The 18174-nt window shown below is 48.9% G+C and overlaps 1 protein-coding gene across 2 annotated transcripts; it reads right to left on the reverse strand.

Moving 5' to 3' along the window:
* Positions 1-6069: 6069 nt before the first annotated feature.
* Positions 6070-16047, reverse strand: TAB1 (TGF-beta activated kinase 1 (MAP3K7) binding protein 1). Of its 2 annotated transcripts, none has more exons than XM_006262365.4 (11): positions 15932-16047; positions 14742-14878; positions 14458-14611; positions 13703-13789; positions 12725-12863; positions 12088-12201; positions 10075-10186; positions 9837-9981; positions 8234-8456; positions 7804-7960; positions 6070-6726 (listed from the first exon to the last, which is right to left on the reverse strand). In XM_006262365.4, exons 1-11 carry the CDS (start codon positions 15962-15964, stop codon positions 6519-6521), a joined length of 1509 nt encoding a protein of 502 aa, XP_006262427.1. In that variant the 5' UTR covers positions 15965-16047; the 3' UTR covers positions 6070-6518. The 2 variants fall into 2 exon arrangements, with proteins under 2 accessions (XP_006262427.1, XP_059582370.1); XM_059726387.1 differs by lacking the exon at positions 15932-16047 and adding an exon at positions 15061-15569.
* Between the last annotated feature and the right edge of the window lie 2127 nt (positions 16048-18174).

Here is an 18174-nt window from a genome sequence, read left to right on the forward strand (position 1 = left end):
ATGCCAAATAGGGGTAACAGCAACTTCATCTCTCTCACAGTGGTGAGGTAAGGATACAGACAATAAACATGATGATGTACTGCAGTAATGGCACCACAATAAGTATGGAGGGCAGACGGGAAAAGGCAGTAGACAAAACCCATTCACACTTGGCCTGGGAGAGACCATAGAGTGCTTTCCTAGCCACATCCATTATCCTTAGCAGCTACTCAAATGTGAAGATGTCACTGGCATCCATTACCTATTTCTAAGCCAGGTTTTAAAAAATTCTCTCCCCCTCCCCTACCCCCTCCCTAAGACATTAAAATGCTCAAAACTGCAAGACATGGAACATACCAGCTTGATCTATGCTTTTTGTTTCTGTTCCTCTCTTTTATCCAAAGCTTGCTCTCATGTGCTTGCTCTCCCTTTTGCTGTTTGAAACTTAGTGCCTGGGGAGAAAAAAAGGACAAACTGGCAGCAGGAAGCAGTCCCAGGGGCAGTTCTGGCCAGCTGTCTTTCTGAGAGGTCCAAGCAGGAGGTATTGCTTCATCCCAAGAAGGAGCAGTAAATAGTTCCCATAGATTTAGCTTGCTGGGAGCTAAACAGCACCCTGAGCTACGTGCACAATAGATCAGTTGAGGATAAGATCTACTGTTTCCACATAATAAGACTCATCTTGAAAAGCTCGGGCATTGCTCCTGTGTTTGTTTATGTATTGGTTTGGGGTTTTAGGCAGTGCAAGGCATGAGCGCTCAAAAAAAACCAAAACAGCTCACATCTTTCTGCATGTTTGCTTTGGCTTCCTTCCTTGCTAGAACTACTCAGTGGCCTCTGGCTCACACTGGTGCCCTTTCCCAAGAGGTGCAGCTGGCTGAGAGGCAGCAAAAGAGAGACCTCTCATATCATGCTCAGAGCCTGCCACTAACACCACTTCTTGTTCAGCTCAGGTCCTTCCTCAGAGGTCTCTTACTTGAGTACAAGGCAGGCCTTGTGCCAGGAGACCAGATAAAACCACACGGTTAACAGTTATGGCTTATTGGCAGATCCAAAAGAAACCTCTCTGCCTTTGCCCTTTTGTGGTGCGAGTTCAAGTCTTCATTTTGCAGTAATGACGGTAATGGGTGGCTCAGGAATTAAGCAAGGGCTGTGAGCCTTTGCACACAGCCTGGCTTGCAGCTAGGTGCTATAGAGAAGAAATCTCCCTGTGCAAGTTTGGCAGAGACAGGCTCATACAGGCCATCTGAAGCTAAGTTCTGAAGAGGCATAAAGTGCATCCAAAATCTTTGAGTCATCCTCAGCTCTCCCCAAGACTCTAAATAGTGCTTTTGCTTGGATTGTTTTTCATCATTCTATCTACACACAGGAGTGAAAACACTCCACTCTCTCACTTTATACTGTTGCCTTTAAGCTTGTCGGGCTACAGTTACATTACTCTCCCCAGCAGCGTTAGACCATGTCTGCTTCAAGCCTTCTCTCCCACTGACTCTTACACAACTTGGTTGCCCTTGAGACCAAAAGAGAACTTGCAGTTCCAAGCCTTGGCACAGCACTGTTCATTCTTACCTACCTGATTTACATGGGATCGCTCACAAAGACGAACCATCTATTTCTTCTTGAACTGCACTGCATATTCAAAATTTAAAATTTACAAGGTCTTTTCAAGAAAGCTCCTGCTGTGCCGCTGCCCTGTTTGCTTTCTCTGCTCCTGCCTGGGACTTTACAGGTTTCAATGGTGTTGAAATTCATTTTATTGAACAGACTTTTCTAATTTTTCCAGATTACGTTTGGGTTTGGTTCTGTCCTCTTCTATTTGCTAGCTGTGTTGAGCTTTATTTTTGAGGGAGAATTATGACTTACTCTGTATCTTTTTGTTGTTCACTCATGAAGATATTAATTGGTAGTCTATAATAGCCTGCTTTCTACCACTCCCCCATTTACACATCTCCTATTGGAGACTTGCCATCAGTTAGATTTGTAAACCCTGCTACGGTATTTTCTGGAGGCCTATTTTTCTTCTTTTCTGACACTACCATATACCAATAGATACATTACTATAATCCAGATCCTTCTGGCCACTTTCCTCCTTGTAATGATGTCAAAAAATGAGTTTGTTCATGTTGCTCGGCTTTATGCAAGTATATTTGGAAATTCTTAGAAACATTTCTCTGGATTAGTTCTCTGGGCCATTTCTTATTGGAACTGATCTCAGTACGACTTAGCTAATGGCATAGCCAAGGCAGTGGGGAGTAAGCAAGGAAGACCTGTTTGCACAGTCATAAAGACACATGGGAGGGCAGGACAAGAGACCCTCACCAACGTATGGTATTAATGAATGTAATGGCAACAATTCAGTCTATGTTAAGGAGGAACTGGCCATTCCCATCTCAGAGCTGCTCAACAGCCTGCAGAAATTTAAGTGAGGACTTTCACATCAAACAAGAAAGTGGACCACTAGGGACTGAATGCCTCACAGAACCTGAATTCCCCACTTCCTGAAGAGATAGATAGTGAACAAAGGGCAGCATAGAGGAAAACGTATACTGCAGTGTGGAGGGGACTTCCAACCCTGGCCTAGTCTAGGCAAAAGGCCAAATCTTTCCGGTCATCACACTGTTCTGTTTCTTTTAAAAAGAAACCCTCTGTGAGCTGCTTCCTTGTCAGGTCTGTAAAGTTTAACAAAGGGTGCCTGTCCCAGCACGCTCAAACACACCCAGCACCCCCAGTCTTCCCAAGAATCCAAGATGGCAAAGAACTGAACTTTTCTACAATACTTTATCAAGGGATTAAGCAATCACACACAGTCAGCACTAATCCAAGAGAAGTAAGGCCAAACCAACAGTACCTGCAATTAGCTCATATGGGCAACGACCCATACGCATTCATATGTTTCTCTGGCACTTCTCAGAGCACATGCAGCAATCCTTGCTACTTTGGTCTTGCCCACGCACTTATTGGTATGCTCTGGTCTTGCCCTGCAGCGTTCACTGCTGTTTCATCCTTCCTCTACCCACACACCCCCTCTTCCATTTCTGCGCTCATACAATTGCCCTCACACACACACAGAGACCTGCCTCTGCACATCAGTCCTGCCCGCAACATACCCTGCTAAGCCCTAGCCCTGACCACTCTAGCTGGCTTTGAACCAAAAGTAGATCCATGCCTACTGTCTGGTAGTGCAGATTAAGCTCCAATATTCAAGCTCTCCAGGGCTTTAGGGTTTGTTTCCATCATCTCCTGTCAGGCTTGGCACAGGCACACCATGGGGAAGCACACCCAGCCCATTCCTGCTCTACACACCAAGTCCCAGAAATGAGGCCATGCAGATGCATATGAATGGCCCTGCATGCACCTACTGGTGCCCACCCAAGGGTGCTCTAAAGGTGGCTACATTGCCTCATGTCTGATACGTGGTACCTGTGGGGATGAAATGAGCAGGCAGGGCACACTTCTTATCTGTGTTTCTGGGTACCCACATCTTCCATGTCATCTTCCTTCTCCTTCTGTTGCTGTTTCTAATTTCCCACTGAGCCACCAGAGAACACTGAGCTAAGGAAACAGACCCAGGCAGCCACCTGGAGCTGCCCTAGAAGGATGGTAGGTGGCCGCAGCAGACCCCAGCAACCAGGAAAAGATCCTTCCATGTTTCCCAGCACCAGCAGATCTTATTGAACAGGAACTATTAATTGCATCCAATAAGGTGATCAGCTGCCCTTCATGTTCTGCTGCCTGGTTTAGCTGAGTGCATTCTACCCTTATCCACATCCTGCCTCTGGTCCCATGCCTGCACCTCCTTTCCCTCTGCTTAGCTCCATTCTGCAACTACCACACTGTTCTGAGTATAAATCAAACTGTTTTCCTCCTCCCTGTTGTACCCCTCCCCAAAAAGAAAAAAAAAAATCACAGTTGATTTATACATGGGGTCAACATATTACCTGCATCCCATATGAATATAGGGATGCATAAAACCCGGCATAGCACCCTTAAGCATCACACAGGCTGGCAATGTGCAGGGCCATGTGCAGGGCCATGTTCCAGTCATCACAGTGGTAGTCAGATGACAGGCTCAGCTCACGCGGGGAAGTACCACAATGGCTGGGGGACCCAGACTGCCACCAACTTCCAGTTACCAGAGACCTGCACTAAGGCGGGAAGCAGGCATTAAACTTTCAACAATAAGTGGGAGGATCAGAAGCCTGATGAACTTGTTTAATATGAGGCTTTCTAGCCCTGGGCAGGACACCACTAGAGCCACAGAACCAAGAGACATCCCCAAAGGGGAGCTGACAGGAAGCCATGCAGAGTTGAATACACTTCAGAAGACTATTTAAAAAAAAAATGAAAATAGGTTTTAAATGTATGTGTGGTTTTGCTTTATTAAACAATGGACTGGGTATTTAACTACTTAGAAAAAACCAATGATCCTGAAAATTTCTAGCCCTAAATTAAAAAACGTCCAAGGTTAAACAAAAAAGACAATATGCTGCATTCTTCTAAAATGCACATTAGCTGAATGTACTTTTCTCAAGCACCTAAGAGAAGTCAAATCTGAGCTGACATCTGCAGTTAATGGTTTGAAAATAAACACCCATTGTCTCCTTTCCTAGTTGGGAAAAATCTGGATTTTGAATTACTAAATCCAGAGCTGTTTGGATCCATGATTTTGGCTCAACAGGTGAACCAAGTTTGAATGCACAATGGCAATTCAAATCTCACTTAATAAAGGCCTGTCCTTGTTTGATGTTGTAAACAGTTTTCATTTACCTAATACTATTTGTCTTGATATATCCTGATATGGGATTTTACGTGAGGCTAGGGCAACATTATTTTTATTTGAGTATTTTGAGTCCACTTGACACTTTGGATCCTTTCCTTAGTTATACAATTCCCTTGTGGGATTTTGTAAGGGCAACAACAGTTCAAGGACTTTGCACATGTCATCACTGGCTTACATTTGAAGGAAAAAAAAATTCCCCTCAAAACTGAACCAGAAAATGTGGGTCCCACTTATCATATATGCAGGTTCTAATTACAGCTGGAACAATAGGGTAATACACACTTTAACCGTCAGCATATGGCAATTTACTAGGAAGCCACAAAAAAGTCTTATGCTATCAACTTGGATTTACCTAACCTGCAGCCCCCTCCTGCTGTTTGTCATCAACAACTTGTTCTGCTAAACCGTGCCTAAACATATACTGCAACATTTCTGGGGCACAACTTTAAAAGAAAAAAATTCTGAAAAGCACATGGTATGCTTTGGGGGTCATATGAAAGAAAAGTCTCCTAAGAAGTGAAAAGGTCATGTCTCCCTTCATTAAAGCAGCAACATTAACTAGTCAGTGGGCCTCAAAATTTTTGGGTTGATAATGCCAGTCCTCCAGACTTCTCACAGATCACCCTATGCCCTTATCATTAAAGTGAGCTGAAAAGGGGAGGGACCTGGAATGATCTGTAGACCACTCACCATAGCCATAAAAAAATGTTTGGGAGACACTAATTCAAATTCATTGTGCCATTTGCCTTCTAGGACTGTGGTTCTCTGATTTATGAGTCTGCAGGGGTGTGTGGGGAATGTTGTGCAGCCTATGGACTAGACCTTCTCTCAGGATCTAGATTTAGATTTGAGCAAAGTCATAAACTGCAAGATAGGAGGGACAGGGACTGCAAGAGGAAGTTAAAGAAACTTTGAGGCTATCAGTGTATCTTAGATCAAAACTGACTAAAGGTCATTTGCTTCCAATAACTGGTTTGTGGTCCACTTAAAATAAACTACAAGTCTAGCTTCCTAGTGGAAGTGTCCATATCACAGTCAGCAGTACTAGTCAAGCACCATTCAAGGCCCTCACTGCAGAAAGTTGAAGAACCACAGGTGAATAAAAATCCCCTTTTCTTACAAAAGGAAGGTCCTCTTCCAAAAAGGTCAGACCCACTTTTACAGGCAGAAGCTTACAAGCTACTGATTGTGCTCTATCTGTGCTGTGGAAAAAGAAGGTGGCAGTCTCTAGGGCTGTCCCACCAGCAGCTTCTTTCCACTAGCATTAAAATTTCCTTTAAAAAGAAAACAGAGCCATGCAGGTGAGAATGACAGCAGTTATAAGTTATTTATTCTGCAAAACAGAGGTATCTTCTATAGGGTTAAACACCGGTATCACAGCATAGTTTTTCGCACCTCAGTCCATAAGAAGAGCTTATATGCATATTGTACAGACACCTGCTCTTGCCCTCTCCCTAACAGCCCTCACTACTTATGTCCATAATATTCTTGATGAGGGCTAGGATTCATGACCCCTTCCCAGATCCACACTTCCCAGGGAAAGAGGTGGATAAGGAGAAGATGAAGGACATAGGCAACACGTGTGTTGAGACAGCTGTACCAGCACCCCACCCCCAGGCTCATTGCATCCTGAACCAGGGCTGAATCCACGGCAGAACACGGCTACCACCTGGACCTATTTCATCCTCACCTTAGTCTTTGCCTGTTTGTCTCTGTCGAGCTCACTGTGGTTGCAGGATGCCTCTCCCTTCTTCTCCCCACATTATGACACCGTGAGTGCTCCCTGTTCACCATGGTCCATGTTCCAAAGCCGGTAGAACTCTGCAAAGTCCACGTAGGGCTCTACACGTCCATCTTCATCAGGCTGGAGGGAATGGGTGGGACGGGAACGGAAGAGGCCCCCATCTGAACTTGAGCTGCTGCTCTGAGTATGGGTGTTGGTGGACTGGAGAGTCACAGTTGGGCTCTGACTGAGAGAGAGCACAAATACGTTCATGTTACTAGTTGATGCCTTGGGCCAATAAAAGAGGTGCCAGCCTCTTAACTGTATCAATTTAGTCTTTAGTCTCTTATGTGCAGAGGCAGGTCTCTGTGTGTGTGAAGGCAATTGTACTGACTAAAACTTTAGTCAACAGGCACATGTAGCTGAGGTACCTCATTCTCCCCTCCTCATTATCAGACATATTCAAAAGTGCTCCAAAGTGTCACAGGCACCAAAGTCAACTATGCTATCTTTGGCTGGGCTGGCCTCATGCATGGTGTCTCCGAGGGATGCATTATAAGGGAAAATCTCAGGGAAACTGCAGAACTCTCTCCTTGCCCCAAGATATTTTAGACCCTCTAGAAGTCCAGCAGTATGAAGTGCATAGTACTTGCAATGTAGCCCTGAGAAACTTGGGTGGGCAAGCTCCACTGTTTTTGAAGCAATAGGGACATGGTAACTAAGCTGGTAGCTTGGCATGACAGGACACATACAAATCTTGCTATGACAAAGGCTGAACTGAAATCAAAGCTAACAGTATATGCCTGCAAGTTAGAGACTCCTTCCCAATGTGCTTGAAACCCAACCCTTGTTTCACTCTCCTAGCATCATCTGAAAACCTTTCCACACCAGGAAAATATACCCAGCCCCAGCTCCTTTAACAACAGCAGGGCAGCACAGCCCTAGCCCCTTAGTAAATGAATCAGCTGGAACAGGCAGGCCAGCATTCACCTCAGCCTACAAAATCATTGCTAGCAAAAGGAAGTGCTGTCTAATCCCTGAGTGCCCCCTGCTGATTCTCTGAAGCATGTTCCCACAGCATGCTCCAGAAATGTTTGCTCAGTTCATTCCCACATCCAGCACAATTCTCTTCAAATGACACATCTCAGACAACCATGGATAGGATGCAATGTTGCAGGTAGAAAGGCCACACCTTTGGGTAAAAGAATAGTGCGGCAGGTAACAGACAGCTTGCTTCCCTGGGCTGCACCCAAACTGCAGGAGGGCAGAGAGCTGGGAGCAACAATTGGTATTTAAAGATGATACAGCTTTTAACAGCATTTACTTTGTAAGAGTTGGGGTGGCTTCATCCAGAGTGGAGCTACTGTGGGCACCATTGACCATCTGGCCTTGAGAAGGCATGACAAGGGACAGTGTCACGCTGGTCTTGCTCGTGCTCTGGGCGCTGGAGTATGGCACAGAAACAGGGTAGATGCGGCCTCCTGAGAAGAAGAAAATAACAAGGGGTGGACGAGTGGCATGAAAAGCCTCAGGTGGTACAGGAATGTTTTGACCCATTAATATCCCACATGCCTGTAAAAGAGGGGTGCTTTATCTAATGCTTTCCAGACCATGCTAAATTATTTTGGGAAGGAGACATTTCCCTTAGAAAACAGTCTCTGCACTGAAAGTTTCTTCTCCTGACATCAGGATGGAAGGAGAGGTCTTATCCTCCACCCACCATCTTTGTCTCAGTTTTTTTTACTGGTCCCTACCTTGTGTTGGCGTCAGTGTGGGCTGGCTCATCTCACCCAGCGGGTGACCAAAGTTCCTCACCAGCAGAGTCATATCCTCATGCCGGGGACAGAACTTGGATCGCTCCCCACCACTGGCAAAGGTGTCGCAATGGATCCGTTTCACCCGGTCCACCACAGCCTGAGCTACAGCATCCAACGAAGTTTGCTTAGCAAACTCGGTGGCTATCATGGCTGCAATCTCCTGGATGCAAGGAACAAAAAAGAAGGACTTTTAGGAGAGGGTGCTAAGGAAACCCTTCCCCAGCCAACTAATATCAAGAGTTCTTATGGCACCTGGCCAGTCAGACAGCTGGCAAGGCCTGAATGTCTAAACTCAGTTTGATCTTTGTACTCTGGAACCAAGTATTTCCCAGTCCCTAAGGGATGCTCCACTTCCAGAAACAGGAAGAGAAGAAAGAGAAGTCCCCCAGGGCTCGGTCCTCAGGCCCACACTGTTTAACATCCTCATCAGCGACTTGGACAAGGGAGTGGAAAGTACGCTGTCCAAGTTTGCTGATGACACTAAGATGGGGGGCGAGGTGGACACACTTGAAGGGAGAGAGAGGCTGCAAATAGATTTAGACAGACTACAGAAGTGGGCAGATGAGAATAGAATGGGGTTCAGCGTAGACAAATGCAGGGTGCTGCACCTTGGGAGAAGGAATCCACAGTATACAGACAGGCTGGGGAGTTCCCTTCTTGAAAGCACAGAGGTGGAAAGGGATCTTGGAGTCATTACTGACTCCAAGATGAACATAAGCCGACAATGCCAGACCACAGCCAGCAAGGCCAGCCATACCTTGGCATGCATCCAAAGGTGCATCTCAAGCCGGTCCAGAGAGGTGATACTCCCCCTCTATGCGACTTCGGTCAGGCCGCAGTTGGAGTACTGCGTCCAGTACTAGGCGCCACACTTCAAAAGGGATGTGGCCAGCCTGGAAAGGGTTTAGAGGAGGGCCACCTGCTTGGTGAGAGGGCAGCAGGACAGGCCCTATGAGGAGAGACTGAGGGACCTGAACCTGTTCAGCGTCAGCAAGAGGAGGCTGAGGGGGGACCTGGTGGCTGCCTACAAACTCATCAGGGGAGATCAACAGCAAATAGGAAGAGCCCTTTTCTCCCCAGCACCACCTGGGGTGACGAGGAACAATGGTCATAATCTGGAGAATAGGTTTAGGTTAGAGATCAGAAGGCAGTATTTTACAGTTAGGGTGGCCAAAATCTGGAACCAACTTCCCAGGGAAGTGGTCCTCGCCCCTACCTTGGGCAAGTTCAAGAGGAGGTTGGACGATCACCTGTCTGGGGTCTTGTGAACCCAGCATTCATTCCTGCCTGTGGCAGGGGGTCAGGCTAGATGATCTGTTCAGGTCCCTCCTGACTCTAGCTACTATGAAACTAGTCCTGGAGAAACTAGTCTGCTAGGACAGCGCACACACCCCACTGCATGCTGGGAATAAGGCAATGGGGCCTTTCAACCAAGCTGGTGTTAACAGGATGCATGTGCAACAAACCTTGCGAGAGTGCGGCTGACATAAATGGGACAATTTAGCAACACTCTTAGGGAAATGCCTCTGGGAACTCTAACCTGATTGGCCTGCCCAGGCCCATGAGCTGCCTCCAGAGCTTTGTAGAGTCCTTCTGACATGAGCACCAGGAAACCAGTCACCCCATCCAGGGAGTGCCCTCCATGGATTTCGGGCTCTGCTATGATAGGCTTAGATTTAGCAGCACTGTAGGGAGAAAGTTGGTTTAGTACTTAAAAGGAGCATGGGCGGGTCAGAGTGAGAAGCCTTCAAGAGAAAGAACAGCTAAATGTCTCTAACCTGAGGAGTTCGATATCAGTGTAGCCATATTTGACCTTGTAATCCCCAATTCGCCGGGTGCTCTCCTGCCCACAGATAGTTCCCACTTGCTTTATCTTCCCTGCATCCAAACCTACCGGATAAAGAGAGAGCTTACTGACTCCCTGATGCACTTGTAAGATTTCCTGTGCCAGTATCCTGAGGAAGAAGAGAGAAAATGCCCACAGCAGGAGCAGGAAGATACAGCAAGAAATCAGAGTAGGTTTAGTGACCGCACCAGGGGGTTCTTGTACCTTCAACTGAACCATCTGGTGGTGACTACTGGTCAGACAGGAATCTGGACCAGACAGGACACCATGCTGGTGTGCACAGGCAGCCCCACCCTGCTCCCATCCCCAACTACACCTGGACAACAGGCAGAAATTACAACTCTAAGAAAATCAGTTCCAGAGGGTGACCTCCATTAGCACATGGCTCCAGCTCAGGTTCCCTACATGACAAACCAAATTCACTGTGTGGATGGCCAACACCTCTTCCCAACAACAGCAAGGCATGAGTCTGACAGCTGCTGCAGATGGAGGCTGACTCATCCACTTGGTGTGGTTGAGTTGCTGTCTCCGTTGTGTTTGTCATTTGCCATTATCACCCAAGCCAGAAGACTCTAACCAGAGACACCAGCCAATCATGTGCTACATAAAGACTTCTGGGATATAGAAGTTGTCAATTAAACCAAAAAGCAGAGTAAGAACACAGCTGAATCAAGTGAGAAAGTCAGGAAGACCCCTACTGTATTTACTACCATACCATATGTAGCCTTTTACCCCCCAAAAAATCAGCCCTCCAAAATTGGGGTGCATGTTTTAGGTCCCTGCCACACGTTATGCATATTACACAATTCATTGGCGAATTGTGCTATAAATTTAGACTGCCCACATGTCCTAAATAAGACCAGCCACATGTGCAAAGTACTTATCACACAATGAACTAGTTAATCACGCAACAAGTTTAGACTGGCCATATGTATACAGCAATTCTCACACCATGAAAATGTCATCCAGCTATAAAGAGCCAACCAGCTATAAAGTTAGTGCTTGAAAATGTGTAATAACTTAACAGCTGGTTTCTATCCAGCTTGAATTTGAACACGTAGCAGGGCCCTTTAGCAGGAAAACTGATTTTCTGTGCTGGAATGAAGGAACAGAATCATGGAGAGGTTATAATGACTGCCCCCTGCTTCTCTCCCTGCTAGCCTCTGGGAGGGAGAGACAGAGGTAACTGTTCGGGATCAATGGTACATGTTTTACCCTGTGCTGAATAGCCAAAAAGTGCTGCCAATTTAGTGAGAGGGTGAAAATTCTAAACCCCTGCAGAGTAGACTTTGCTCCTGCGATCAGGATTTAGCCATGACTCTGGCAACTTTCTCCTTGATCCCAGAGGTAGGTGGTATTGCAAAGAGCACAAGGTCAGATACAGTGGCTGGCTAATGCATTAGGTGTGTATCGGAAACAACACTAGCTCCATGGCATGGGGTCAAAAGATGGGCTTTAAGTGACTGAGTAGGGCACAAGTTTCAGGCTACCACCATTCTCAGAAGGTCCTTCACCATCCAGAACCCTCATGCAGCTCTTAGCTGATTTACTGAAGCATCTGGTGACAACAGCAGAAAATGCTGGACTGGGAGCCCCAAGGACAAAAACCTCTTTGTCCTCAGGAAAGGCTGAGCACAGGCAGGAAGCTGTGAAAACTCCACCTCAGTATTGTTTCTCACTAATGTACTTCAAACTTGGCCTGCAGGGACTCCTTTGCAAAGAGACAGGAATTCAGCCACCAGGTCATATTTCCTTCTTGGCCTCTCTTCTCTAAGGCTGGCAGCAAAGGAGCCACTGAAGCACCAACTGAAAAGGCAGCAGTGTGAGACAGATACCAGTTCTGCTAAGAACCAGACCACTCTTTCCTCACCAACAGCGTTGCATAGAAAGCTGCCTTGCCCTGGGCCTGAGTTTGGCTTCCCTTTTCCCAGAACACAGCACTTACCCAACTGAGAGAAGCGAAACAGTTCATCCTCATTCTCCGTGGTGTGGTCCACGTTTAGCTGCGTCACCTGCAGCCCATCCACAGTAGACTTGCACAGGAGTGCGCGATTTGTACCTGTGGTAGGAGCAGTGCGTAAGGCAGCAGGTGGCTACTTTATGAAAGAAGGGGTGGAATGCTAAGAGAGAACAGAGGAAGAATATCCATGGGGATTATGAACAGGAGAAAAAAAGGGAAGGAATGAGGAAAGGGGTGACAGAGCAGATGTACAGTCATTGGAATACCCTATAAACATTCCATCAATGGGGTATGGAGCCACCAACATCAACCTTTGATGCAGTGCCTGAAAAGAAAGGAAGCTCCCTTCTTCTTCCTGGAACCCACTGTCCCATACACAGCTCTGTTCCAATCGTGGTCAAGGTTACACTCATCGTATTACCCAGCCCCTAGAAGTGCAGACCCAGCAACCAGCTTCAGTACCACTTTGATGCTAGTGGCCCCCACAAGGAATGATAAGTGCGTTTTCCAACCTGCATAAGCCAATTCAATTTCCCACTACGGTCAAGTTTTAACCGGCTGCCCTATGGCTGTAACTGCCCTCAGATATGCCAAGATGAAAAGCTGAGAAAGAGGCACACACCTACATTGGCGATGTAGAGCTTGTTGTTGAGAATGACTGCCACAATAGCCATGGCTCCTCCAGAGATTTCCCGCTCTACGGCCTTAAGCCTTTCCACAATCTTCTGGTACTGAGAAGGTAGCTGGTGCTGGGGCACCCCCTAGAACCCAGGATTACAGGGAAACTTAAACACACAATCCATTGCCACAGAAATCACAGCTGGATACCAAGCTCTTCAGGGCAGGGAAGGTCTTTGCCACTGCATCTGGTGCAAAGCTAAGGCTTAAAGCACTGACAAGTACTGGCCAGATTTCACTGATCTTGGGAGACAAACATTCTAATTCTCTGCAGAATAGGAACAGTGATGGTACAGAAGCCAATCAAATGGCCATATCCTGATCCCTGCCTCATCCTGAAGGGGCATCAACTGCAGTGAGTTCAGTCTCCATAACCCATCCAGCTCTTTGCTCTCACTACTAAGACTGCTGCAAACAGGTACAAGGAGTGCCAATGGTGATGGTAGGTTATACAAAGTAGAAAGTTTGAGATTAAGACCTGCCCACTTCACACAAGCCACCAAAGGATCACTATGGTAGGTGACACCTCTGTCACAGCTTCCCTGGGGGCAAACCAAGGCTACTGACCTAGAGACAAGAGGCTCCACATCTTAATCAGCAATGTTAAGGGAACTGGGGAAGGGAAACAAAGTGGCACAGCAATGGAGGTATCTTGCTCTGGCTCCAGAGCCGAAAGTTTGAACCTGGCTACAGATTTGTGCTGAGGGCCAGCTTGATTCACCCTAGCCAAGTACAGGTATCTGAGTGTTTGGGGTGCAGATGACTGGAGAGGCTGCTAGGCCACACTATGCCCTGGCAACAGAAATCAATATGCTTTAACCATGCTAGCTGTATGGGCCATTAGCCTCAGGAAGACCTCTGACTTTTTTCTAACTGAATTTTGGGGGCTTGGGGACACATTTTCTCAGTACTATCACATTACCTCTGGCAGCTGGGACTGCAAGCTGGCCTTCTCTGCCAAAGCATCATCAATGGACTCCAGGAAACTTCTTTCTACCACATCAAAAGCCTGAGAACGGATACAAGAAAGTAACACAAGACTGGATAACAGCAGCTGCCTTGCAAACACAGCAACACAACATCTGTTTCCCCTTCATCCTGAAAAAAGAGATCACATTACTCAGCAAACTATAAAAGTGTTTAGATTTATCTCCTTGGGGATCAGCCCACCTCCCCTGGAAATGCAATCGCCCTAGTGCAACTAGATAAGAGTAGCTGAAATACAACCCTGTGCAACTGTGAAGGACAGGAAGTGAAGAAAAAGATATACAAATTCTATTCAGAGGAAACGAGACACATCTGTCACACCTCAAAAGGCAGCTACCGTTACTCCAGGAAGTGAGTTAATAAGTCCATTTCCCCATGTTCCCTCATCATCATCTCAATGTAAACCCCTTCTTCAATTAACATGTCCCTGCATCCAAGAAAGAAAGAATCCAACTTTCTGCAGTGCTGTCAACGCTGCATTACTGGAGCTAGAAGGGCAGATGGGGCTAAACAGGAGAAGAATGAAATGCTACTGCTCCTTGTCCTCAAGGTAGGCACACTCTCAGCTCCTGGCAGGCCTCCCCAACCTTCTCCTCATCCTGCTAAGGATCAGGGCATTCTTCTCCTTGTGGCAAAGAGAGAGTGTTAATGCAGGGGGAGGCACAGTCTCTGCAGCCACAACCCCATTACCTGCAGCAGGACTCGGTACACATCAGCGTCACTGTGATCCGTGTGGAGCTGGCCCAGCAGCAGTTCTGCAGAGAGCCTCTGGCCCACAAAGTTGGTGACTCGGTTGCCATCGTAGCCATTGAAGACCCCATAGAGGTAACAGCTGTTCTCACCCCTGTCAGAGAAGATCGAGGCACGGGGGTTAAAGGTGCATGTGGAGTACAGAGACCCTGCCCCCTCCCCACCCCACCCCTCTGTGGAAACCAGCCAAGCGCCACCACTGGCCTGGGGTGCTGGCGACTCACCGGAACTTCAGCCAGTTGTCTTCCCAGGGGTGCCCCTCAGTGCTCTTGCCATCTGCGCCATAGGACCGGTTGGGAGCAGAGCCCACTCCAGAGAGCTGGCAGAGGGGCAGGTCATCTGTCCAGCTTGTCTGCTGCTCCTGGGAACAGAGCCAGGGAAGGGAATGGGGAATCAGAGGGAAGTATGGAGGATGCTTCAGAGGTCAATTAGTCCAACTCCTTGCCTGAACGATCTAATTCCTCTCCAAACCATCCCAGGCAAATCCACTGTCTAAAGCAAAGCTAGTCAACCCTGCAATAACACCAGACACAGCACTCTGACCTGCCACAGGGAAAGCAGGGGCACCATGGCAGCCAGCATCCTGCTGCTGAAAAGATTGTTAATATATGCTCGAGAGATCCCAGGAAGAGAGCCATGCCTCCTGCTACAAAGGGAGACAAAAACCCGCAGAGTTCCTACCAATCTGACCATGGAGGAAAATGCCTTCCCAACCCCAGATATGGCGATCGGTCTGACCCTGAGCAGAGGGACAAGATCCTCTAGCCAGGAACCTCTGCGTTCAAGCGCCAGCAGTAGTCCTGGCACAGCCTAGTCGCCATCCCCAGCTGTGGCTGCTGCCAATGCCCCACACCTTTGAGAAAGGTGAAAAAACCCTGAAACCCCGGGGGGAAAAAATCTCCCCCCTGGCTCCATGGGGGAACCAGATAATGGGGAACTAGGGCTGGGGGATGCTTGGGACCTGCCACTGCCTGCCCATGCCATCAAGGTCCCAGGCACTGCAGCCACCCTGCCAGTGACCTTGCAGCCCTCCCTGCCACAGGGGCACAAGCCACACCCTAGGGCAGACACCTGCCCTCATGGCATTGCCCCCATGATCCGCCTCCCCGCCAGGACTCCAGGCCAACCTGGGGGCAGCCCCGCCCCTAGCCAGGGGGCGGGGCCACACAAGAACACCGCGGGCCATGCCCCGCCCACAAAAGAACGCCGGGCTCCACCCCCTCGAACTGGCAGCGCGCCTGGCGTAACCTCACGTCACGTACAGCCCCACCCCCAAGCCCGTGCGCTGCGCCCCCCTCTGCCCCGGCCCGGCCCGGCTGCAGACCGCCGGTGGGTGAGGAAGGGGCCCCCGCCCGCCGCGATGGGGGGACAGGGAAGACGTGGGGCGGGGTAGAGTTCCCGCCCCGGCGCTCACACTGTGCAGCAGGCTCCTCCTCTGCGCCGCCATCTTGGAGCGGGAGCCGCGCTGCAGCCTCGCCCGGGCGGCGCCAAGAGCAGCCGCTGCCGGCCGTGCCCTGCCCACCGCGCGCAGCTTCCCCTAGCGGCTGCAGGGGGAGGAGAGGGGCGGGGCGTGGCGCGTAGGGCGCCCGCCCCGCCCTTAACGGGTGGGGCCTGCGCGGGTCGTGGGTGCGGCGGTAGGGTGTGTGCTCGTCCTGCGGTGCGGCGGGGCAGGGGCGCCCCCTGCTGGGTGGAGCTTGTTGCCCAGGAGGGCAGCCACAGTGTGAGCATATGCTGCCCTAACACCCCGTGCCTCCCCACACACTTGCCCCTGCTCCGCTGCTCTCACAGAAGGGACACGAGGGCGTGTGCCCGGCCCCCACTTGCCCCAGCCCCCCACGACTGGCACGTGCGCACCCATCCCACCTGCCCCCAGGCTCCAGGGGGAGGGGGAAGCTTGTAGGCTGGCTTGAGGCAGATGCCTGAGCCTGCAAAGAGCCTGTGACAGGAGCCAGGAGGGGTGGGAGCTGCCCCATGCCCCTCCATGACGGGCCTTGGCCTATGGGTGCTGCCCCTTGGAGCAGATACAGCCCCCGCTGCAAGGAGCGTGGGGGACCTCTTCATGAGGATGGTGTCTGCCTCTGTGGTGGGCGGGGAGGGAGGGAGGGAAACTGCTGGTACTACCCAGGCCTTTGCCTATGCAGAAGGGGGCACCTTGCTACCACCCCTCCAAGTGAGGCAGGAAGGGCCGCGGGGTGGGGTGCACAGTGGGCCCGGCGCACCAAGGCTCTCCTCAGTCAGATCTAAAAGGGAGGGCCTCTTCTATCTAAACTCAAGACGCCAGGCCTCAAACATGTTCATAGCCCCTTTATGGCACAGGAGCACCCATATCCTCACTGCTTGTGATTCCCTGGGCCTTTGTGGTTCCACACTGCCATTCTTTGCAGTCACCAGTATGTGGTGGACTCAGCCCTAAGTCCAGTAATGGAAAGGGGTGACAGTGGCATAACTAGGGCGGGGTGAACAGGTCAATAGCCTCAGGTGCTGACTTGGAGAAGGGCAAAAAAAAGCAGCAGCTCCTGCAGTCACAGTTGTGATCTCAATGGCAACTGCAAGTCACTGCTGCCTCTGTACCCTGGGTGCCCGGCTGCATCTCTACGCTACCGGGGCTGTAGAACAGCCCATAGGTGACTATCTGCCAAAAATGGGAACAGCCCTTGGTGTAGTTCTGATTTACACCAAGGACTGATAGCCATTGAACCAGTTCAGAATTCAGGATTCACAGAGGTGGCACAAAGCCACCTGCATTCAACCCGTTCCCTCTCCTCCTGGGTTGCGCTTGCTGAGAGACGCAGCTTGGAACCTGGACGGTAGATGCTGAATTCAGTGAAGTTACTCGGGATTCTCTTATTCTTGAGAATTTGAGCTGACCCACAGGCAGGGCTGGTTCTATCAAAGGACTCCAACGAGTGAATTTACATTGAGACGTTCCAAGCGTTTGTAAAATGATATAACATAATATAATTAAAAGCAGATCACTGATTCTCATCTCTCTCGAGAATATTTTTGTGGCATCGTAGGCTAGTCTAGCCTATTTCAGGGACAATAGTTTCAGTGTCCCCTGCTCCCATCACTGCCACAAATGGGGAAAGGCTAAATAATTCCACCCCTTATATTAAAAGCTAGCCAAAGAACTCTCCAGCATTGTGACTGGTGTGCCCTGATGTGCATGACGGCTGGCATAAGGGATGCTACAGCACTGGAAGGTTCAGGGCGTGGCGTATTTCCCCATGTAAATTGGGGAACATAAGCAGGATCCAACTAGAAATGTTTCTCACCTGGAACAGCGCATTGCTGGTCAAAGTGGAACCTTTCCAGCAGCTTTGGCCCATTGGGAGTCATTTAGTATTTCTTTAATAACATTTTGTAGGAAAAGTCTTAGGTTCAGAGACGTGAAATTCTGTTTTAAGAATAATAATTAACCTCATTTCTTTGAGGGATCTCTGTGGAATATTGGCCGGATGATTCCAACTCTTTCTCTGTAAATCTCCTGGATGGTGTCTGACTGCAACTCCTCTCAAATATGTGAAGAGTTTAGGCCATTCTCTTTCATCTGGAGTACAAGAAATTTCAGTAATCCAAATGGTAACAGATAGTGTCACAAATTCTGTAGGTCTGTAGCTAGAGGTCCCAGGTCTGAAGGCAGTATACATGTGTATT

This window comes from Alligator mississippiensis, chromosome 4 (assembly GCF_030867095.1).
Source record: "Alligator mississippiensis isolate rAllMis1 chromosome 4, rAllMis1, whole genome shotgun sequence".
NCBI lineage: Eukaryota > Metazoa > Chordata > Crocodylia > Alligatoridae > Alligator > Alligator mississippiensis.

What these genes read in the sequence shown, in the direction of transcription:
- TAB1 (XM_059726387.1), bottom strand. Translation starts at nt 15,210, where the DNA reads ATGGTCAGATTGGTAGGAACTCTGCGGGTTTTTGTCTCCCTTTGTAGC. An exon ending in GCTCTACATCGCCAATGTAG is followed by an intron (nt 12,202 to 12,724) that starts GTGTGTGCCTCT and finishes CTCCTACCACAG; the next exon opens with GTACAAATCGCGCACTCCTG. An exon ending in CACACTGACGCCAACACAAG is followed by an intron (nt 7,961 to 8,233) that starts GTAGGGACCAGT and finishes TCTTCTTCTCAG; the next exon opens with GAGGCCGCATCTACCCTGTT.